Source organism: Scyliorhinus canicula, chromosome 9 (assembly GCF_902713615.1).
Source record: "Scyliorhinus canicula chromosome 9, sScyCan1.1, whole genome shotgun sequence".
Lineage (NCBI taxonomy): Eukaryota > Metazoa > Chordata > Chondrichthyes > Carcharhiniformes > Scyliorhinidae > Scyliorhinus > Scyliorhinus canicula.
The window spans coordinates 139,455,551-139,476,433 of record NC_052154.1 but is presented as its reverse complement, the minus strand read 5'-3'; the positions used below and the strand labels follow the sequence as shown (position 1 = coordinate 139,476,433).

Here is a 20,883-nt window from a genome sequence, read left to right as displayed (position 1 = left end):
GCACGGGCAAAAGTTTAATTCTGAAAATCATGCCAAAGTTAACGCAAAGGCAGTCACGCTCAGTGGTAAGGTCAGAGTCTTTGATTCAAAGACCCTTATCCCTTCTGTCTAGGCAAAGTTAAATCCAATCATAAATATAAAAGCAAAGAGTTAAATTTACTGCCAATGGCTTAACTGCTGAAGTCATTGGAAGAAGGTCACAGGTTTAATTCTGGGTCTGTGTTGATCTGAGTTAGCAGATCTCAACCAAATTGGTAGAATTGTGCATTCCAATGGGCTCAGTTTCTTTGTACTGGGAGGATGGGAAACAAAAAGCAGCACAACATTTTCACTCCTGGTTACTATTCAGCATTCTCTTGCTTAGATGTCAAATGAAGATTTTTTTCCCCTGGCAATGAACAGAGGGAGACCTAACAATGACCTCCCAACAAATTATGGCAGCGGATTGGAACAATCCGGAAACATTCCAGCCCTGGAAGCACTGAGAAACAGGCAGGTTTTAAAGAGATATGGCGCTGGATTCTCCATCGGCGGGATCCTCCGTTTCACTGGCAGCACACTCACCCCCGCGGATTTCCCGAAGGCGCGGGGGTGCCCCAATGGAAAACCCCCATTGACCAGCTGCTGGGAAGGAGAATCCTGCTGCCGACGGGGGTGCACTGTACCAGGAAACGGGTGCTGCGGGACTAAAGATGCCACCCAGGCTTCCTGACAGCCAAGAGATGAGAAATATTGGTGACCTATAAGAAATCATCTTGTTGAAGTCAAATACGACAATCCATTGGTGTGGGAGAATACAGATTGAATTACGTCCGATCATAATTGCCCTTCTCTTCCGGTGGAATAAAGCAGCTTCATGATTTATATCTGTTCTCACCTCACCAAATGTTTGCTCAGTCTGCCTTTAGCAAGATTGAAGAAACACAATGAGAACAACACAAATATATGGTTCATGTTATTCTGCATGACACGATTAAACAAGCAGGCAAGTGGTTGACACACATTGCGTCATAACATACTTCAGTTTTCTATTTGCTATTTTGATTGCTGTGCTGGATGGAAAACCTGACTTGAATGGCCGTGCTTGATGAGCCCACTGACACTTGGATAGATTTACAAGCCTCTTAAGTGGGTGTAAAACTGCTGTTGCAGATCAGTCACCTGGTATAGAAACTACTCAACATTCATTTGCACTTCCGGTGGCGGCCATGGAGGAGTAGGTCGTGCATTCGGCTGCTCCCATCTGGAACGGACTCTTGGACCTTTTTCAGGTGTTTTCACGGACTTTTTGGGGCAGATTGGTGAAGCGAACACTGCCAAAAGGATTCCCTCTCTGTTGTATGGATTGCTGGACCAGGAGTGGCCAGGTGAAGCATTTAAGTCCCAACAGACAGAAGCGTGTGGAGCGGGCGCCGAGGCACGGCATGACGGCCGGTATAGTCTAGGGTGCATGGGCGCAGTGGGCACAGGAGCAACAGGAGTTCCTTAGCGGCTGCTTTGCTGATCTTAAAAAGGACATGCTGGCCCTGATGAATGCATCAATAGACCAAATGATCGCAACTCAGGCGACACAAGGGAAAGCGATTAAGGAGATGGAGAAAAAGCTATCCGACCATGAGGACGAGTTGGTCGAATTGGCCCTTAAGGTGGAGGTGCAGGATGACCACCACACAAAGTGGCAGGAGAGGCTGGAGGACCTAGAAAACAGATCCATGAGACAGAACTCGAGAATTGTGGGCCTCCCCAAAGGTGTGGAGGGGTCGGATGCGGGAGCATTTTGTCCAAGGTGCTGGAGACGCTGATAGGGACGGGGGTGTTCCCTCGACCCTTGGAGCTGGACGGGGTGCACAGAGCCCTCGCAAGGAAGCCCAAGGCGAATGAACCGCCCAGGGCCATGGTAGTGAGATTTCATCGCTTCTCGGACAAGGAACTTGTCTTGCGGTGGGCAAAAAAAGAACGGAGCAGCAGGTGGGAGAACAGCGTAATACGCATCTACCAGGACCTGGGTGCGGAGCTGGTCAAGAGGCGTGCTGGATTCAACCGGGTGAAGGCGACCCTCTTCAGCATGGGCGTGAAATTTGGGATGCTACATCCAGCAAGGCTATGGGTCAGGTACAAGGAACGGCATCACTATTTTGAGACTCCGGGCGAGGCGTGGTCATTCGTCAAACAAGAAAAGCTGGACTCGAATTAAAGGACAGTTAAGCTTTGGTGGAATGCGGTGGTAGGGCTGGGTAACACGGTACCGTTTCTAATATAAGATTGTATGCAATGTTGGGTGCGTGTAAGGGCTGTGGTGGTGGCTGGAGGGTGCAGTGTTTTCGGCAATGTTGAGATAAGGAGGGGGGAGGGGGCCCTGTACTAAGTGCAATTTTTCAGGAAGTTGGAGCCTTGGTTCAACAAGTGTCTCCTCACGGGGCTGTTAGTGTCTTCTGTTTATTTTTCGTTTCGTATTGCTATTTACTCACTGGGGCTGGAGAGATAGTTTAATTGGTTTATTCATGTGTGGAGAGGGGTCCGGACAATGAGGCGACAGTCTGATCGGCGCCAGGGGCGGGAGCTGCCATGGTCAGCATTAGTCAGCTGACTCTTGGGAGCGTAGTGGGGGTGAGCAGGTGCTCAGCTGGTGCTTGGCGGGGGATTTTGGGTAGTGGGGCTGTTGGGGGGGGGGGGGGGGGGGGGGGGAGGGGGGATTCTGCTTTGCTGACAGAGGAGGTATCAATTTCGGGGTACCATTTGAGGGTCAGGGGCTCCCTGTGGAGGCGCTCGAGGAAGAGGGAGGGGAGGCGGAGGTGGTAACAGCGATGGACGCAGAGAAAGCCTTTGACCGGGTGGAGCGGGAGTACCTGTGGGAAACGCTGGGGAGGTTTGGGTTTGGCGAGGGCTTTATTGGCTGGGTGAAATTGCTGTACCAGGCGCCTGTAGCAAGTGTATGTACAAACCGACTGAGGTCGGGATACTTCGAGCTTCACCGGGGAACGAGGCAGGGGTGTTCCCTCTCCCTGTTACTATTTGCCCTAGCTATAGAACCACTACTAGCTATGGCGTTGAGAGCCTTGAGGAACTGGCGGGGACTGGTTCGGGGGAGGGGGGGGGGGGGGGTGGAACATTAGTTCTCGCTATACGCGGATGATTTGCTCCTGTACATTTTGGACCCTGTGGAGGGGATGGGGGAGGTTCTGTGGATCCTGAGGGATTTTGGTAGGTTTTCAGGGTACAAACTGAACATGGGAAAGAGCGAGTTGTTTGTGATCAAGGCCAAGGGGCAGGAGGAGAGACTGAAAGAGCTGCCGCTCAGGATGGTAGAGAAAAGTTTTAGTTACCTGGGTATACAGGTGGCCAGGAAATGGGATGCCCTACACAGGCTCAACCTGACCCGGTTGGTGGGGCAAATGGAAGGGGACTTAAAAGGTGGGACATGCTCCCGCTGTCACTGGCAGGAAGGGTGCAGACATGTAAAGGTACTAGTCTGGTAGCTTTGATAACAGCTCTTTTGCCGTTCTTACCGACCTGTTACTCCATAAGTCCGGTGGTGGTGGTAACACTGCGGATCTAGGGACAGTGGAGGAAGTACAAGAAGGTGGAGGGAGCGTCGGTCTGGACCCCGATATGCAACAACCACAGATTTATCCCGGGTAGGATGGATGGTGCATTCCAGAGCTGGCAGAGGGCAAGGATCAGAAGGATGGGAGATCTGTTCATAGACGGACGCTTTCCCAGTTTGAAGGCGCTAGAGGACAAATCTAATCTGCTGCCAGGAAACGCCTTTAAATATCTGCACGTACGAGCCTTCCTGAAAAAACTGGTAGTGGTCTTTCCGACGCTACTGCCACTGAGGATACAGGACAGGGTGGTCTCCGGCACCTGGGTGGGGGAGGGGAAGGTGTCGGATATCTACCAGGAATTACAGGAGGCAAAGGAAACCCCGGTGGAGGAGCAGCTAGGTGAAGAGTTGGAAGCGGGTCTGTGGGCAGAAGTCCTGGGCAGGGTTAATTCCTCCTGATCATGTGCCAGGTTCAGTCTAATTCAATTTAAGGTGGTCCACCGGGCACACATGACGGCAGCGAGAATGAGCACGTTTTCTGGGGTAGAAGACAGTTAGTTGCCTGAGGTGCAAGGGCAGCCCTGCAAACCATGTCCACATGTTTTGGGCATGCCCGGAGTTTAGAGTTCTGGCAAGAGTTCGCGAGGGCAATATCCAAGGTGCTTAACACACGGGTGGTGCCGAGTCCAGAGATAGCGATCTTTGGAGTGTCTGAAGACCCGGGAGTTCAGGAGGCAAAAGGGGCCGACGTCTTGGCCTTTGCCTCCCTAGTAGCCCGGAGATGGATTTTATTAATGTGGAGGGACCTGAAGCCCCCGAGTGTAGAGACTTGTGTTAATGACATGACTGGGTTTCTTAGCCTCGAGAAAATAAAGTTTGCCTTAAGAGGGACTACACTGGGGTTCTCTCGGAGGTGGCAGCCGTTCGTCGACTTTCTCGGGGAAAATTAAAATGTCAGCAGCAGCAGCAATCCATTGGCGGGGGGGGGGGGGGGGGTGAGTGCTTCATTGGGATGGTGTGGGAAGACTGGGTCGCGTGGGGGAATGTCTATTTAATGGTTATTGTATATTCTCTTTTTGCACTATGTTAAAGTTCACTCTAGTTTGTTTTGTTATTATTGTTACTACTGTTTTATTATGAAAAATTCTGCAAATACTTAATAAAAGTACTTTAAAAAAACATAAATTTGCCATTGCAATGATAAATCATGCAGCCTTCGGACTGTTCTACAACAGCAGGTTCATTTTTGGGCGGCCAGTTAAAAATCTAGCGTTCATTGTCAAGACACCAATTATATTATTTTCAGGAGACCACAAAATTATTTTTATTCATTCATGGGATGTGAGTGTTGCTGGCTGGGTCAACATTCACTGCCCATCTCTAACTTCCCCTTGAGAAGTTGGTGGTGAGCTGCCTTCTTGAACCACTGCAATCCACGTGATGTAGGTACACCCACAGTACTGTCAGGGAGGGAAGTCCAGGATTTTGACCCAGTGACAGCGAAGGAACGGCATTACAGTTCCAAGTCAGGATGGTAGGTGATGTGGAGGGGAACCTTCAGGTGGTGGTGTTCCCATGCATCTGCTGCCCCTTTTGCTATAGAGGGTAGCAGTTGTGGGTTTAGGAGGTGCTGCCTTAGGAGCCTTGGTGAGTTCCTGCAGTGCGTCTTAGAGATGGGACAATTTGCTGCTACTGTGGTGGAGGGAATTGAATACTTGTGTAATCAAGTTGGCTGCTTTGTCTGAGAGGGTATTGAGCTGTGCTCATCCAGTATTTAATCACACTTCCAAATTGTACCTTGTAGAGAGTGGACAGGCTAAGGGAGCTACGTGCCATGGGATTCCTACCCTTGGCCCTCCTCTTGAAGCCACAGTATTTATATGGCTTGTCCAGCTCAGTTTCTGGTCAAGTTGAAAAATTTGGAAAAAGGCTGGTTGCTCTGATGTATAGGTCACACCTTCACACCAATTTTTTTATGGCCTCAAGTATATCAAGGGTAAGTTAGACATGGTCTAATATGTTAAAAATAAAAACTTTCCCCCTTGTCTCCCAGATGAGCTCTTACCAACATATTCAAGGTCAGCTTGATCTTTTGCAAACAGTCAATGAATTCCGCTGGTAATGGTGGCTTTGCTCTCAGAGTAAGCATACCCTCTGTGAAGTAGTAGGGAGAGAAAAAGAATGACATGTAGCGATTCACTGATATGATAAACATGACTGTTTTATATTGTATGTATGGCACACACATAATATAATGCTAATTCTGGTACATATATAACAAGAATCTAAACACAGGTCATTTGCACAGGAAATGCATTGTAATTTTATCAGTTTGCTGACAGGAGATTTTCTCCATTGTGACTTTGTAAAACTAGAGAATAAGGTAGTGAACAAAGAGCCGGGCAGAAGAGGGGAAAGAGAGTAAAAGTGCAGGGATGGAATGAAGAGTGAAATAGGGAAAAAAAGATAAAGAAGAAGGTAAAGTGAAGTAGCCAGAGGAAATTAGGAAGCGCAATGGAGGGAACAGAAGTGGGATAAGAAGAAAGGAGCGATTCATACCTGCTGGTGCCTTTTTTTTATTCTTCTTGGATTTTTTCCTTTGGTTTAGTTGACTGAATGCTTCTGCAGCCTTCTGGAGTTTGGCTACAAAGAACTCAATGTCATCCAGTGTGCAGTTTAAAATTTGCTGTTGAAAAAATGGTCCAGGCTTGATGAGTATGGTGAGTCACAAAAACTAAATCAACCATAGTCTAGTTATATACGTTTTCCAGGAAAATCTGAATTTAATATATGATTGAAGAGGATACAATTGTATCAGGTTTCTCTGATGCTTAAGAAAACAACAATCGAGGTCGACAGCAACGTACCCTCTAATTTGTTTCTGGAGTATGTGGGCGACCCCCTTAAATTCCTCTGTGCAGCCATGCATGTGCTGTCACTTAAAGGGCCCAACATGTACATGGCCTACATGGGACATTTTGGGTGGTTGTGTGGCCGTAGAGTTTAGAGGGAACATTGGTCAAGAGGCATTTGATACAAGCATATGAGGAATGCGAAACAAAGCACTATTCCAACTAACAAACATTTCCCCTCTCTTACCTTTGACAACTCTTACCCACTCTTTCCCTTACTTCATAGGTTGACGGTGTAGGGTTCGCTATTCCCTCTGACCTCAAACTCTCTTCTGATATCTTCATTCCCAATATTGCTTCCAAGGAGCTCGGCTTCCAATTTGTTCCAAAAACACTGTCTACAAGTTTTAATCATCAATCAAGCCAATGTCCACGCAAGATTTTAAATCTATTTCCATTTCCTCCCAAGGCTTTGATAGACTTTTTAGTGCTACTTTATATATTTGAACAATAAAAAGAAAAAATTCACTGTGCCATAATGATCCTCCTTTTCTGACCTCCAGTCAGCAATTCTCCCTGATCTCACCATTTTATCTATAATACTATGGGTGTTTCGCCTCTGAATATGCTCCCTCCAGATAAACTTGCTCCTCATCCTTAAATTTAAATTCATTTCAGGGTCTCCTACTCCTTCTCCCCTGGATTTGTCCAGCTCCTTGTGCATCAGTTGCTGAAAGTAAGCGCGCAGGTACAGCAGGCAGTAAAGAAGGCAAATGGTATGTTGGCCTTCATAGCAAGAGGATTTGAGAATAGGAATAGGGATGTTTTACTGTAATTGTATAGGGCATTGGTGAGGATACACCTGGAGTATTGTGTGCAGTTTTGGTGCCCTTATCTGAGGAAGGATGTTCCTGCTGTGGAAGGAGTGCAGCGACGGTTTATTAGGCTGATTCCTGGGATGGAGGGACTGTCCTCTGAGAGGAGATTAAGTCGGTTCGGACTATATTCATTGGAGTTTCGAAGAGTGAGAGGGGATCTCACAAAAACTTATAAAATTCTAACAGAATTAGACAGGGTAGATTCAGGAAGAATGGTGGGGGAGTCCAGAACTGGGGGTCATAGTTTGAAGATAAGGGGTAAACCTTTTTGGACTGAAGTGAGGAGACATTTCTTCACCCAGAGAGTGGTGAATCTGTGGAATTCACTACCACAGAAAGTAGTTGAGTCAAAAACGTTGTGTAATTTAAAGAAGGACTTAGATATAGTTGTTGAGGCTAAAATTATATGGGGGGGGGGGGGGGGATGCAGAATCATTGTGTTGAACTTAATGATCAGCCATGATCATAATGAATGACAGAACATGTTAAGTCATGGGTTAAGATTCCAATTAGTTGTCTCATTTGTGTTAAGTATCCAATAATCAACACATATGTAAAGGGGCTTCAGGTAGCCTATGTATCAGGTGATGTGAAGATAGAGTTTTGTGCAGAGTCTGTTAAAGTGAAACAAAGGTGTTTGTGAAAAGGATCCGAAACTTTGACTATACAACAGCAGCTGAACGTCTAACAAATGGTAGCAGAGGATGGGTGCTGTGCAAATGTGAAGGGTTGAAAGATACAACTCTTCCAGACCAAACCAAGGAGTGAGTGAGAAGAAAAAAAAAAGATACATGGCTGAACCTAGGATAAAGATGGCCGGATATGACTACCTCCCTCCCTAATTTTATGAAAGGGGATCGTGTGACCAATGGAGAAGTGCAGTAGTTATGTGGACTAAGGTAACTGTCTTGGGAAAGAGAAAACAAGGTATGGCATTGGCTCTTTCTCTACCTTATGACAGTAAAATCCGGAGCAAAATGTTTTCTGAGTGGGAATTGGAAGAGTTATACTCAGAAGACGATCTGGAGACTCTATTACATTACATGGATAAGATTTATAAAAAGGATGACTTGTTAAGTGCGTATGAAGCATGGTCTGATTTTGATAGATTCCGGAAAATAGAGGATTCTTTCGTTGAAGACTACATAATGGAATTTGGCAGACTAAAAGGCTGCAGAAACACAACCTGGAATTTCCACAGTCTGTGTTGACCTTTAAATTACTGGAATGTGCTAGTGAGCGCAACATGGATAGGCTCCTGGTTTTGATAGGAGTTAAGTTTGCGGATAAGGATACCTTATTTGATCAGATAACAGAAGCTTAAAAAAATTTCTGGGGATACATTCGATTCCGATGGCTCTGATGACCCAAATAGGTCAGCCTACAATAAAGCAGAATATGAAGATACAGGATGGTGAAATCGTATGGCTACGGACAGGTTCTAAGACTATAGAAGGAGATTGGGACCCGGAAATTATGAAGAGAGAAACCCAGTTAGAACTTGCAATAGGAAGATGAACCCCAGAAATGCACGGGGCATGATATATCGATGTTTTCGATGTGACTCTCAATACCATTATGCTTTCAAATGTCCAACACGTTACAACAGTGTTTGAATCTACACATTACACGGAAGAGTCAGAAGAGGAAAAAGATAGTGACCAGAAAGAAGGCATTGTCCTATTAACAAGCAGTTTTACACCAATAGTGAGGGTGTTGGTTGCAGAATCCTTCAATTGTGCTGTATTGGACAGTGGCTGCACATCTACTGTGTGTGGAATTTACTGGTGAAAATGTTACCTGGACTCCTTAAATGCTGAAAATCGTAACAAGGTTAAGGAATTTGAAAGTTCTCCAAGTTTCAAGTTTGGGGATGATAATACTCTGAAGTCGCTGAAAAGAGTGGTGATCCCTTGCAATATTGCCGGAGTGAATCATTTCATTAGCACGGATGTTGTATCAAGTGAGATACCTTTACTTCTGAGCAGACGGTCGATGAAGAAAGCACACATGAAACTGGATATGGAACAGGATAAGGCAAAAGTTTTTCGAAAGACGGTGGGCTTACAATTTACACAGTCAGGACACTATTGTATTCCATTACTGACAAATAAAAGTAGAATTGTTAAGGATGTGTTAATGACAGTTGAAAATGGGACTGTAGCTGATAAAAAGCTTGTTGTATTAAAACTGCACAGGCATTTTTTTGCACATGCATAAATTTGCGCCTCCGTCTCCTCGGAGGCTGAAAGATTTATTAAATGATGCAGGGGTAAGGGAAGAAGACTATACTAAACTGATAGAACAGGTTAGTGATCGCTGTGAAGTTTGTAGGAAGTACAGAAGGACACCACCACGACCGATAGTAACCCTACCTTTGGCCAGGGATTTTAACGACATTGTGGCCATGGACCTTAAGATCTGGGATAAAGCCAATAATATATTTGTTTAGCATTTTGTAGATTTAGCAACCAGATTTAGCCAATCAATGATTGTATGAAGTAAAGAAAAGAGAGTAATTCTGGAACAAATCATGGAAAAATGGATAGGGTCAGGAATGGGCCCAGCAGCAAAATTCCTTACGGACAATGGGGGAGAATTTGCTAATGATGAGTTCAGGGATATGTGTGAAAATGTGAATATCACAGTTATGAATATGGCTGCGGAAAGCCCATTTTGTAATGGTGTCTGTGAAAGAAACCATGCTGTAATCGATGGCATGCTCTGGAAAAGTTTGGCAGATAGACCGAATTGCAAGCTAAATTCAGCTTTAGCAAGGGCGGTACATGCAAATAATTCATTGCAGATGGTTGGGGTCCCTATCAATTAGTGTTTGGTAGAAATCCTAAAATTCCGTCCATTTTGGATGGCCAGCCTCCAGTTTGTGAATGAACTACAATTAGCTCTGCCTTTGCTGAGCATTTAAATACATTACTTAGCAGTAGAAAAGCTTTTTTGGAAGCAGAAGTCTCTGAAAGAATTTGCAGAGCTTTAAGGCAAAATGTACGGCCATCAAATACTGTTTTTCAGCAAGGAGGCATAGTATACTATAAGAGACACAATTTTAATGAGTCGAAAGGCCCAGGGACGATCATAGGCATCGATGGCAAAACAATTATTTTGCAACATGGCAATCAAACTGTTAGGGTACATTCATCAAGGATAATGGGTACAGTCTACAAATTTTCAAATTTCGACAGAGCAGACAGACATGACGAGGAACCAGGGTCATCTGGTACTCACGTTTTACAGAACTATAAGGACCAGTTAACTGATAGAGACAGGGTTTCTGTAGAGGAACACACACACACTTCTGATGAATTAGAACAGCCATTTTTCCGAAAAGACAACTGCCAAAAGTTGGTATAAAAGCGACATACTTGCCTGAAGACTCTAGTCAATGGAAGGATACAACTGTTATTAGTAGAGCAGGGAAGGCCACTGAAGAGTATAAACATTGGTTGAATGTTCAGCATTCAGGGGAGACAATCAAGACAATGGATTGGGAACACGAAGTTCATAAATGGACGGCATAGAAACACAGTGCCAGTTCAGATAGTACATCGGATAGTGAACAGATTCACAGGAAAAGGTCGAGAACTATTGAAAGGGCATCCCACAGCAGAAGGGAAAGATTAAGCAGTCGCAGTACAGAACGAGATACCAGGCGGGAGAGGGGACGTAGTTTACCAAGGTCTCAGAACATGAATAAGACTATGAATATTAATAAGAGTAGAAGCCCACATGCACGTGAGAATTTGGTGGCTTCCAATAAATTAGATGAAAAAGTTATCAAAGATACCAAACAGCAAGAGCTGCATAGTTGGAGTGAATTTGGGATATACACCGAAGTACCGGATATGGGACAAAAGCTCTATCCCACAGATGGATTTGCATGGAAAAGGTTCTTCCAGATGGAACCTATAAGGCAAAGGCCAGGCTTGTGGCAAGGGATTTGGAAGAAAACTTAGAAGATCAGGATTTAAGGTTAGATTCAGCTATGGCAGGAAAGGTTATTGTAAAGATCTTCTTGGCTCTATTAGCCATAAAGGCATGGGAATGCAAATCTATAGATATAAAAGCTGCCTTCTTGCAGGGGCATCAGCTCCAGAGAGACATTTTTCTCTGTCCTCCTAAAAAGGCAACTAACACAGAAGGGGTACTCTGGATGTTGAACAAATGTGTATGTGGATTAAATGATGCGTCTAGAGTATGGAATTTTTGCGATCAGGTCAGTTTTGTTAAAGCTAGGCTGTTGCCAGTTGAAAGCAGATCCGGCAATGTTTGACTGGCACTATAAAGGAAGTCTTTATGATGCATGTCGATTATTTTTTTGTGGGGGGGGGGGGGGGGGGGGGGGGGGGGGGGGAGAGGAGGACTAGTGATTTTGAAGCTATTATAATCTCTGGTTTGAGGAAAGAATTCAGGGTTGGAAGTCAGGCTTCCAGTGCATTTAAATATATTGGACTGGAAATCGGAGAGACTAACTTAGGGGTAACTTTACGTCAGCAATCTTATTTGGAAAGCATCAGCCCAATAGCAATTAGCCGTGGCCGGGTTTCATAAAAAGACCCAATGGTTTCGAAGAGGAAAAAGAGCAGCTGCAAATTTTAATTGGGCAACTGAATTGGTTAGGTAGACAGATTAGACCGGATGTTAGTTTTGATGTCTGAGAGTTGAATACAAAGAATGAATGATCCCAAAGTGGAAGACCTAATAAGAGCAAATAAAGCGTTGGTCAAACTAAAAATGCAGGAGTGTTTTTTGAGGTTCTCAGTTTTAGCTGACCTGAGGCACTTGAACTCATAATGTATAGTGATGCGTCCTATGCAAATTTATGTGATGGGGTTTCAAGCGCAGGAGGTTTTATAATTTTCCTTTTGGGGAACAATAGTAAATGTTGCCCTCTTGTGTGGGGAAACAAAGAAAATAATGAGTGATCAAAAGCACTTTGGCTGCTGAGACGTTAAGCCTTGTAGAGGCGGTAGATATGGCCTTTTATATATCTCAGATATTGACAGAAACTGTGGGATATGGGGATTTGGGTATTATACCTATTGAATGTCACTTTGACAATAAATCCCTGTGGGAAAATGTGCACTCTACAAAAAGTGTCAATGAAAAAAGGTTAAGGATAGACATCACAAGTTTGAAGGAGATGTTGGACAGAGGGGAAATAGCAAAAATTAAATGGGTCAACAGTAGCTATCAATTGTCAGACTGTTTTACAAAAAGAGGGGCTGGTTCACAGAAACTTTTGGATAGTGTTAATGAAGGGCATCTGTGTCTGTGACTGTTTTTTTCTTTCTTCCAAAAGTGAAGAAAAAAAGAAGGGGGGAAATTGCGTGTGTGTTTGAGTTTTTTGTAATTTTGTATTCACCAAATTACATTTTTTTTCTCCAAGGAAGGGGAGACTGTTAAGTAATGGGTTAAGAGACATTCCAATTAGTTGTCTCATTTGTGTTAAGTATCCAATAATTGACGCTGATATGTAAAGGGGGTTCAGGTGGCCTTTGTGTCAGGTAATGTGATGATAGACTTTTGTGCAGAGACTGTTAAAGTGAAATAAAGGTGTTTGTGAAAAGGAGCAGAACCTTTGACTGTTTATACAACAGCAGCTGAACGTCGAACAGAGTGGGCTGAATGGTCTTCTCCTGCTTCTATTTTCTATGCATGTAGATAGATCTTTGCAATGTTTTATACATACAGAGCTGTACCTTGTTAGGGTTTACACAACAATTAACGAAAAATCTATTGATATCACAACATTTCTGGGTCTCTTCGTCTAATGAAAGAAATCCAGTTGTCTAATTTTTATGAAAACATTTCATGAGGTTGTAACATCATTCAAACAATGCAATAAACCCCTAATCCCCATAAAGACACATTCCAAGATTGAATGATTTAATCCTTCAAATGTTGGTGAAAATGATTCTATTTGGTCAATTTCTGAAATCTTTGAAATAGAACACTACAGCGCGCAGTACGGGCCCTTCGGCCCTCGATGTTGCGCCGACCTGTGAAACCATCTGAAGCCTATCTGACCTACACTATTCCATTTTCATCCATATGTCTATCCAGTGACCACTAAATACCCTTAAAGTTGGCGACTTGTTCTAACAACATGGAAAACATCAGCAATTTTAGAAGTACCTGAATCTCTGGATGACTTAGTGGGATTTGCGCTGTGTAATAGAGCTACACAGAGCAGACCTCTGTGAATTATGCTTCAGCAGCCCAACATATTTTCAGTGTAAATAGTGTATATAGTGCTTTTCATAACTAGCTAGACAGCCAATGAAGTATAGTCACTGTTGTAATGTAGGAAAAGCAGCGGCCAATTTGTGCACAGCCAGTTCCCACATACAGCAATGTGATAACGACCAGTTCCATTTGTTTTTTGGTGTTGATTGAGGGATAAATATTGGCCAGGACATGATGAATAATCCCTTGCTCATTGAAATCGTGCCTTGGGATCTTTTACATCCGCCTGAGGGTTTAACATTTCATCCAAAAGATAGCAACGTACAACAGTGCCGGACTCTCAGTGCACTGAAGTATCAGCTTTGATTTTTGCGTTCTGACAAAATCAGAATGAATTTAATTTCCTTAACTATTGAATTCTAAATAGTGTAGATAAAAAAGAAAATCCACATGAAAACATTGCATTTGAATTTCATTGTAATGTCTCAGTTTGTGTAGTTACGATATTCATCTTGACCTTGCCTCCGGTGATCTGGTGGTGCTGCCGGTAGGCCAATATCCAGTAAAGATGATGACAAGATATTCTGTCATTGAGTTGTGAGCGAGTGATTGTCCACCGAACTGGTTGCGAGTTAGGGGTAATGTAAGATTGGTCAATGGACAGGAAGCAGAGAGTAGGGATAAATGGGCATTTTCCAGTTGGCAGACTGTGAATAGTGGAGTACTACAAGGATAAATACTGTTGCCTTAGCTATTGATGATATATATTAATGGCTTAGACAAGAGTCAGAATATCGTATCTAAATTTGTAGATGATACGAAGCTAGCTGATGTAAGCTGTGAGGAAGACACAAACAGACTGTAAAACAATGCCGATAGGAGAGTGAGTAACAAGATGGTGGATGGACTATAATGTGGAGAAATGTGAAGTTATTCACTTCCCTTGTAAGAATAGAAAAGCAAAATATAGATATTTTCTTTAAGTGTGAAACTTGTAAACATTGACATTCAGAGAGAGACTTGGATGTATTCGTACAAAGAACACTGAATGTTAGTATGCAAGTAATTTGGAAAGTAAGTGGCATGTTGGCCTAAATTACAAGGAGATTGGCTTCCCAGAAGTCTACAGTTGTACAGGGCCTTTGTGGGACCAGAGCTGGAATACTGTGTGTCGTTTTGGTTTCCATATTTAAGGGAAGATATATTTGCATTGGAGGCAGTACCGCCAAGGTCCACTAGATTGGTTCCTGGTATGAGGGGGTTGTCCAACGACAAGAGACTGAGTAAACTGGCTCTATTTTCTCTGGAGTTTAGAAGAATGAGAGGTGAACTCATTGAAACATTCAAAATTCTGAAGGGCTTGACGGGGGTAGATACTGAAAGGTTGTTTCATCTGACAGGGGATTCGAGAACAAGAGGGCCTAATTAAATGATACATCCAAGTCTCTCTTTGAATGTCAATGTTTACAAGTTTCACACTTTAAAAAAATCATTTAGGGCTGAGATGAGAAATTTCTTCAATCAGAGGCTTGTGGCAGCTCCATTGTTGAATATATTTAAGGCTGAGATAGACAGATTTTTGGTATCTTAGGAAATCAAGAGATATGGGGAGTGGGCCAGAAAGGGCAGTTGAAACTGAAATCATGATCGTATTGAAATGAAATGAAATGAAAATCGCTTATTGTCACGAGTAGGCTTCAATGAAGTTACTGTGAAAAGCCCCTAGTCGCCACATTCCGGCGCCTGTCTGGGGAGGCTGGTACGGGAATCGAACAGTGCTGCTGGCCTGCTTGGTCTGCTTTAATAGCCAGAGATTTAGCTGAGTGAGTTAAACTGTTGAATAATGGAGCAGGTTTGATGGGCCATATGGTCTTCTCCTTCTTCTAATTCTTATGTTATTACATCCACGGAGATTTAACTCTATTGTCCTGCCTTTAGTCATTGTGGGAAACTGTCTACTTTATACCTGAACTATTTCAACCTTGAAGGGTTGGAGCAGATTTGATGGGCCGAATGGCCTCCTTCTGCACTGAATGGATTTCTATTATTCTATAATAAATGACATTTTCCAATTAACCTGGTTGCAGGGTTTATATTTTCAGAAATAATACCAAACCACTTACCACATCTTTTTCAACCTTCTGAGCCAAGACTTCGGGTGACTCCTCATGGTCCTGGGAACTGATGCTTCGCCGGTCTTGCTCCACTGTGGAACAACACCCAAGGGTTAGTCATCACAAAGAACAAATTTGTACTCGCCAAAAGAAACAAAAAAGCGCCCTTACTTTTTTTTCTAAATTGCAGCAGCGGCACGTGCGTGTGATGGAAAGCGATTGAAAAGAGCAAAGGCGAATGCACACATAAAGCTGCGCAGGATCAACATGCTGCTCAAGAGCTCCTTTCCCAGTGTGTTCTTCAGAAGCATGCTGAATCGCATTTACTTCCACCAGCCTGATTTCTCAGCTTGCTTTACCTTGGTCATTTTGTGCTGTGAGGGCAGCAGCTCGACTCCTGGCGCCAGGAGGGTGGACAGGTGCAATACTTTGAGGGGGTGTAGGGATTATAGTCTCCCGCTGCTTCTTCATTTTCTCTTGATTCACCCTGATGAGAGAGACATGGTTACGGTATGCTGACTGGAATTCTCACTGCAACAAAATTAAAACCTGTTCAAGGTTAAGCCCGCCTGATCTCAATGAAATAAGCTCCTTAGCAGCTAGGTTCATTACAAGAGAGGGAGACGGAAGCAGCCAAAGCAGGCTTGAGGGTGAATTAGCTACGAAGAAATGTTTTTCAGAGCTGGCAAGATGGCCTGTTGGCAATGTGCGATGGTGTTCTCATGCACCAAGTCAAGGACACAAGCTCATATCTGCACTTCCGTTCCTGCCAAGTTTCCAATTCTGATTCGTGTTGTCAGGTACTGAGCAAAGGTCTGTCACTTTCCCACAGAAAGAGAAGGGAGGGACAATTAACAATGAGTTACTCTTCTCTATCCCTGTGCCACTTTTACCCACTATCTGATCATCAGAGCAGTGGCAGAATGAACAGAGCGTACCATTCACCTTCACCGCTGTGATAGAAAATACAAAATACAGTCAGAAAAACAAATCCTAAAATACTGCTGCATCTCCTAATAATGGATGGGCATTACACTGTTCACTCCTGGAGTGGGAATTAACCTACAGCTGCAGGATGTATTCAGTTCAATGTTATTTTCACAGCAGCAGGAAAGGCAAGGAAGATAATTTTTAAAAATTAAGGAGTTATGGCCACCATGGATATGTTCCAAGTTAACTTACTGAGTTATCAGTTATCTGCTGCCAGATGTTGTTATAAGGGTTGGCTATTCCAAAAAAAATTCACACAAGCAATACATTGTGGCAGAAAAAGAGTCTTATTATTTTTGGTGAAGAATCACAGGGGCCACAAGGTTCTGATGCCTAAATTGTTGAGCTTGAGTTCTGTGGATCTGTCATCCAGACCCTAAACATAATTTCTGTTCTTCTCTCCTTACAGATGCTGCCAGGCCTGCTCTGATTTTTCACCATTCTCAGATTTTGTTTCCTACTCCAGTCTCCGCACTATTTTGCTTTCAATTAAGCTTCATACTTATTACAAAGTATTCCAGCATTGAAAATAATTTTTATGGGTATGTTGTATAATTCTATCCATATACCATGAAAAGCATACACTAGTGGCTGATAGTTCTTGGTTATGATGTTGCTCAGTTTACGGAGCTTCAGCAACACCGAGTCAACCTTTAGCTTAACCTGAAAACTCTTTAGCTTTTTAACATGGAAAGTAGGCCGAGATGTTGTCAGGGAAGTTTCAAGAGACAATTCCATACATTTCCGGAGAATGAGAGATAAAGGAAGCAATTTTGTGACCCCTGTAGTATGGCTGATTTAAATACCCAGATGTACCCGGTGCCCAGGACTCGACGACCGCGTGTGGGGGACCTCGTTAGGACGATGTTTTACACTGGTCCGGTAGCGGCACTGGGCGGAGAGTGTCTACCAGGCCATTGAAGACCCCTGGGTGGTCGGGGACAGGGCAGGGAGTACCCTGGCACCTCAGCACTGCCAACCTGACACTCTAGCAGTGCCACCCTGATGCTGCCAGGGTGCCGGGGGCACTACCAGGGGGCAGGCTTCCAAAATGGTGCCTCGATCTGGAAATCCCTATAAGTGCGGGATAATCTCCCCAAGACCAAAGAAAATGGCAAGGTGCTGTTGAATAGCGGTTATCTTTCTTGGCGCTGTCAGCAGTGGCTGAGAAACACCCTGCTGAATGAGCTGTTCAGCAGACTTCAACTTGAGTCCACTGAATCGTACCCAAAATCTCCAGGAGGACAGTAACGATTCAAAGTGAAGGCTCACCACCACCTATTCAGAACAACCAGTGATGGACAGCATGTGTAGTTTCACCAGCATCACCCACATTTTGAGAACAAATAAAGAATATGAACAACTGGGCTTGATTTTCCCCAGACTTTAAATTCTTGAACTGAAATGTTTTTACTTCAATGTCTGCGGTCGTATTTTCTGTCCACATTTGCAGTCGGAGATTGCACTTTGAACATCTGCATGAATCATCTCAGCCTGCAAAAAGAACAATAAAGGAATAAATGACTGACTTCACATGATTTAACAATAGCTGTAGCTACATGCAAATTTGTTCCAGGATGGAAACATGACTAGATGCTTTGCTGGAATTCCTCTGCACAAATGCAAGAGCAGGAGGATGTCTGAGATCACTAATCTCACTCACAGGATTGTGAAGAGCTGCTGGCTGGAAGTATTTTGTTTTTGCCATAAGCACTGGGGATACTAGACAGAAAATCACCCACGCTGTTATCATGTACCCATCAAAAGCCAGTTGCTGCACAGTGTTACAGCCCTTGGACTATCTTCCCTTCTACTCCTCTTCCCTTCAATTTGCTCCATTGGGAATGACATTGTAATAACCCCCACGAGGTCCCAAACTGGGGCTCATAAGAACTCAGTATAAAGTCTGGCCCTGATAGGGACCGGCATGTTGGTTGTCCCAATGGGGCTTTACTTTATATATTCGTTGCCTTAGGCAGACTTTCTGTGACCGTAAATAAACCAGCTTCACCCGACCATTCGGCTTCCTGGGTCTCAATACTGGCAATGAGGCAAAAGGACCTTTTAACTCCGATTTTGGATGCTGTAGTTGCTCTGGAGTATTGCCATGCAGCAATGTGTTAAGTGCCATCAATTTCCAGCTCAGCAATTCAAAATCACTCCAGTATAGGGAGGTGGGGGAGGGGGATTGGAATGGACTTTCTCTCTTTTAAGTGGTTGAAGTTTGTAAACATTGTGATTACAGCACTTCAGAGTTACTGATCCGGTTCTTTTAGTTAGGGGGTCTCTGCGAGGGGATTCTTTTAGTTAGGGGGTCTCTGTGGGGGGGGGGGGGTTCTTTTCGTTAGGGGATCTCTGCGTGGGGGCTCCTTTACTTAGGGGGTCTCTGTGGGGGGGGGGGTTCTATTAGTTGGGGCGTCTCTGCAGGTGGGGATGGGGAGGGGTTCTATTAGTTAGGGGATCTCTGTGGGGGCTCTTATCAGTAGGGGGTCTCTGTGGGGGGTTCTTTTAGTTAGGGGGTCTCTGCGGGGGGGGGGGTTCTTTTAGTTAGGGGGTCACTGCAGGGGGGTTCTTTTCGTTAGGGGATCTCTGCGTGGGGGCTCCTTTAGTTAGGGGGTCTCTGCGAGGGGGTTCTTTTAGTTAGGGGGTCTCTGTGGGGGGGGTTCTTTTCGTTAGGGGATCTCTGCGTGGGGGCTCCTTTAGATAGGGGGTCTCTGCGAGGGGGGGGATCTTTTAGTTAGGGGGGTCTCTGCGAGGGGGTTCTTTTACTGGCGGGGCTCTTTTAGTTAGGGGGTCTCTTCGAGGGGACTCTTATCGTTATGAGGTCTCTGCGGGGGAGTATTATTAGTTAGGGGGTCTCTGCTGCAGGGGGATCCTTTAGTTAGGGGGTCTCTGAGGGGGTTCTTTTAGGGGACAGGGGGGTCTCGGGGAGGGGGGAAAAGAGTTCACCCTCCCCCCGTCAGAAGGTCTCAGGGGACCGCCCCAATTCAGACGGCCCTCCATTGAGGGGGTCTCGGGGGGAGTACCCCAATTCAGAGGCTCTTGGGGGAGTGCCCTAAATCAGAGGGTCTCGGGGGGGTTCCCCAATTCAGAGGGTCTCAGGGGGGTGGGGGGAGTGCCCCAATTCAGGCATTGTGGGGGAGGGGAATGGGCGCAACCCTCTTATGGAGAGGTCCACCACGTCCACACCTGTTATAATCTGCGCCCATGTGATTACCAGCCCGGAGGACCGAAGAATCGCGGCCATCCTGCATCATCAAGAATCATTTGCATCCTCCCACTGCCGTGTTGGCGATAATCCCAATTCCATCGTCAGCGGGGGGTTGGCACCAATCCTGTTTTTGCCCGACGCCCGATTCTGCCATCTCCATGATCGGTCAGCAGGCCGTGCGCCACTTCGTACGGGAATCCTGCCATTAAACTTGTGCAACAATAAGGCCAGGTTGGCGACGTATACTGAGGAACCATTGCGCATTATTGGAACCACTGTGACCCCAGTGACCCACAGGCAGCAGACAGTCTGGTTCCCTCTAATAGTGGTGCAGCGGCCAGGACCAAACTTGTTGGGCCGTGATTGGCTGTGAACACTTCGCTTTGAGTTGCAGCGGAGTTTTTTGTTGGGCACCATTACCCCGTATGACGTCTTTGGGAAGTATCCAGAGTTATTCCAGGAGGGTTTGGGCCAAATAAAAGGAACCAGGGCACGCATTTATGTCGACCCGGAGGCCCAGATACTTCTGAGCACGGCCGGTCTCCTGCTCCTTGCTCACAAAGATGGACACCGAGTTGCAGCGCTTGGAGAGTTTGGGTATGATTCGCCTTGTGCCTTTGCGGAGTGGGCTGCACCAGAGGTCCTGGCGATTAAGACAGATTAATCAACCACCTCAGAAGATTATAAACTAACCGTAAACAGTGCATCCTGTCTGGACCATCACTCCATGCCAGTTTTGGAGGATTTGTACTCCAAACCGGCTGGCGGCTGCTGGTTCACAAAATTGGATATGAGCCACGGCTTTCTTGGTTGGAATTGGACACCGCTTTGTGGAAGTACCTGACCATAAATACCCACAGGGGCTATTTGAATACACTTGCCTTCCCTTCCGCCTGCACAATTTTTCAAGGGTGATGGAAGACATCCTGCAGGGCCTACCCAAAGTGGCGGTACATCTGGATGATGTACTCATCACTGAAAAATAACACCTGGACAATCTAGAAGAGGTCCTCAGACTAAGTTGGCGTCCAGCTGAAGAGAGACAAATGCATTTTTCAAGCAAAGGCTGTAACATTTTTGGGTTACCAGG

At 44.9% G+C, this 20,883-nt stretch overlaps 1 protein-coding gene across 4 annotated transcripts in view; it reads right to left on the bottom strand.

Annotated features, from left to right (window-relative positions):
• The window catches only part of eps8l2 (EPS8 like 2), a 285,853-nt gene that overhangs the window by 49,096 nt on the left and 215,874 nt on the right, over positions 1-20,883 (bottom strand). For 3 of the 4 annotated variants that reach the window (XM_038807699.1, XM_038807700.1, XM_038807701.1), the window contains 5 exons: positions 17,997-18,076; positions 15,952-16,079; positions 15,602-15,684; positions 6,104-6,230; positions 5,610-5,698 (listed from right to left, as the gene is read on the bottom strand). In XM_038807699.1, coding sequence (XP_038663627.1) covers positions 5,610-5,698; positions 6,104-6,230; positions 15,602-15,684; positions 15,952-16,079; positions 17,997-18,076 — 507 coding nt within the window. The remainder of the gene's footprint in view (positions 1-5,609; positions 5,699-6,103; positions 6,231-15,601; positions 15,685-15,951; positions 16,080-17,996; positions 18,077-20,883) is intronic. The other variant, XM_038807702.1, reaches the window with a different exon arrangement.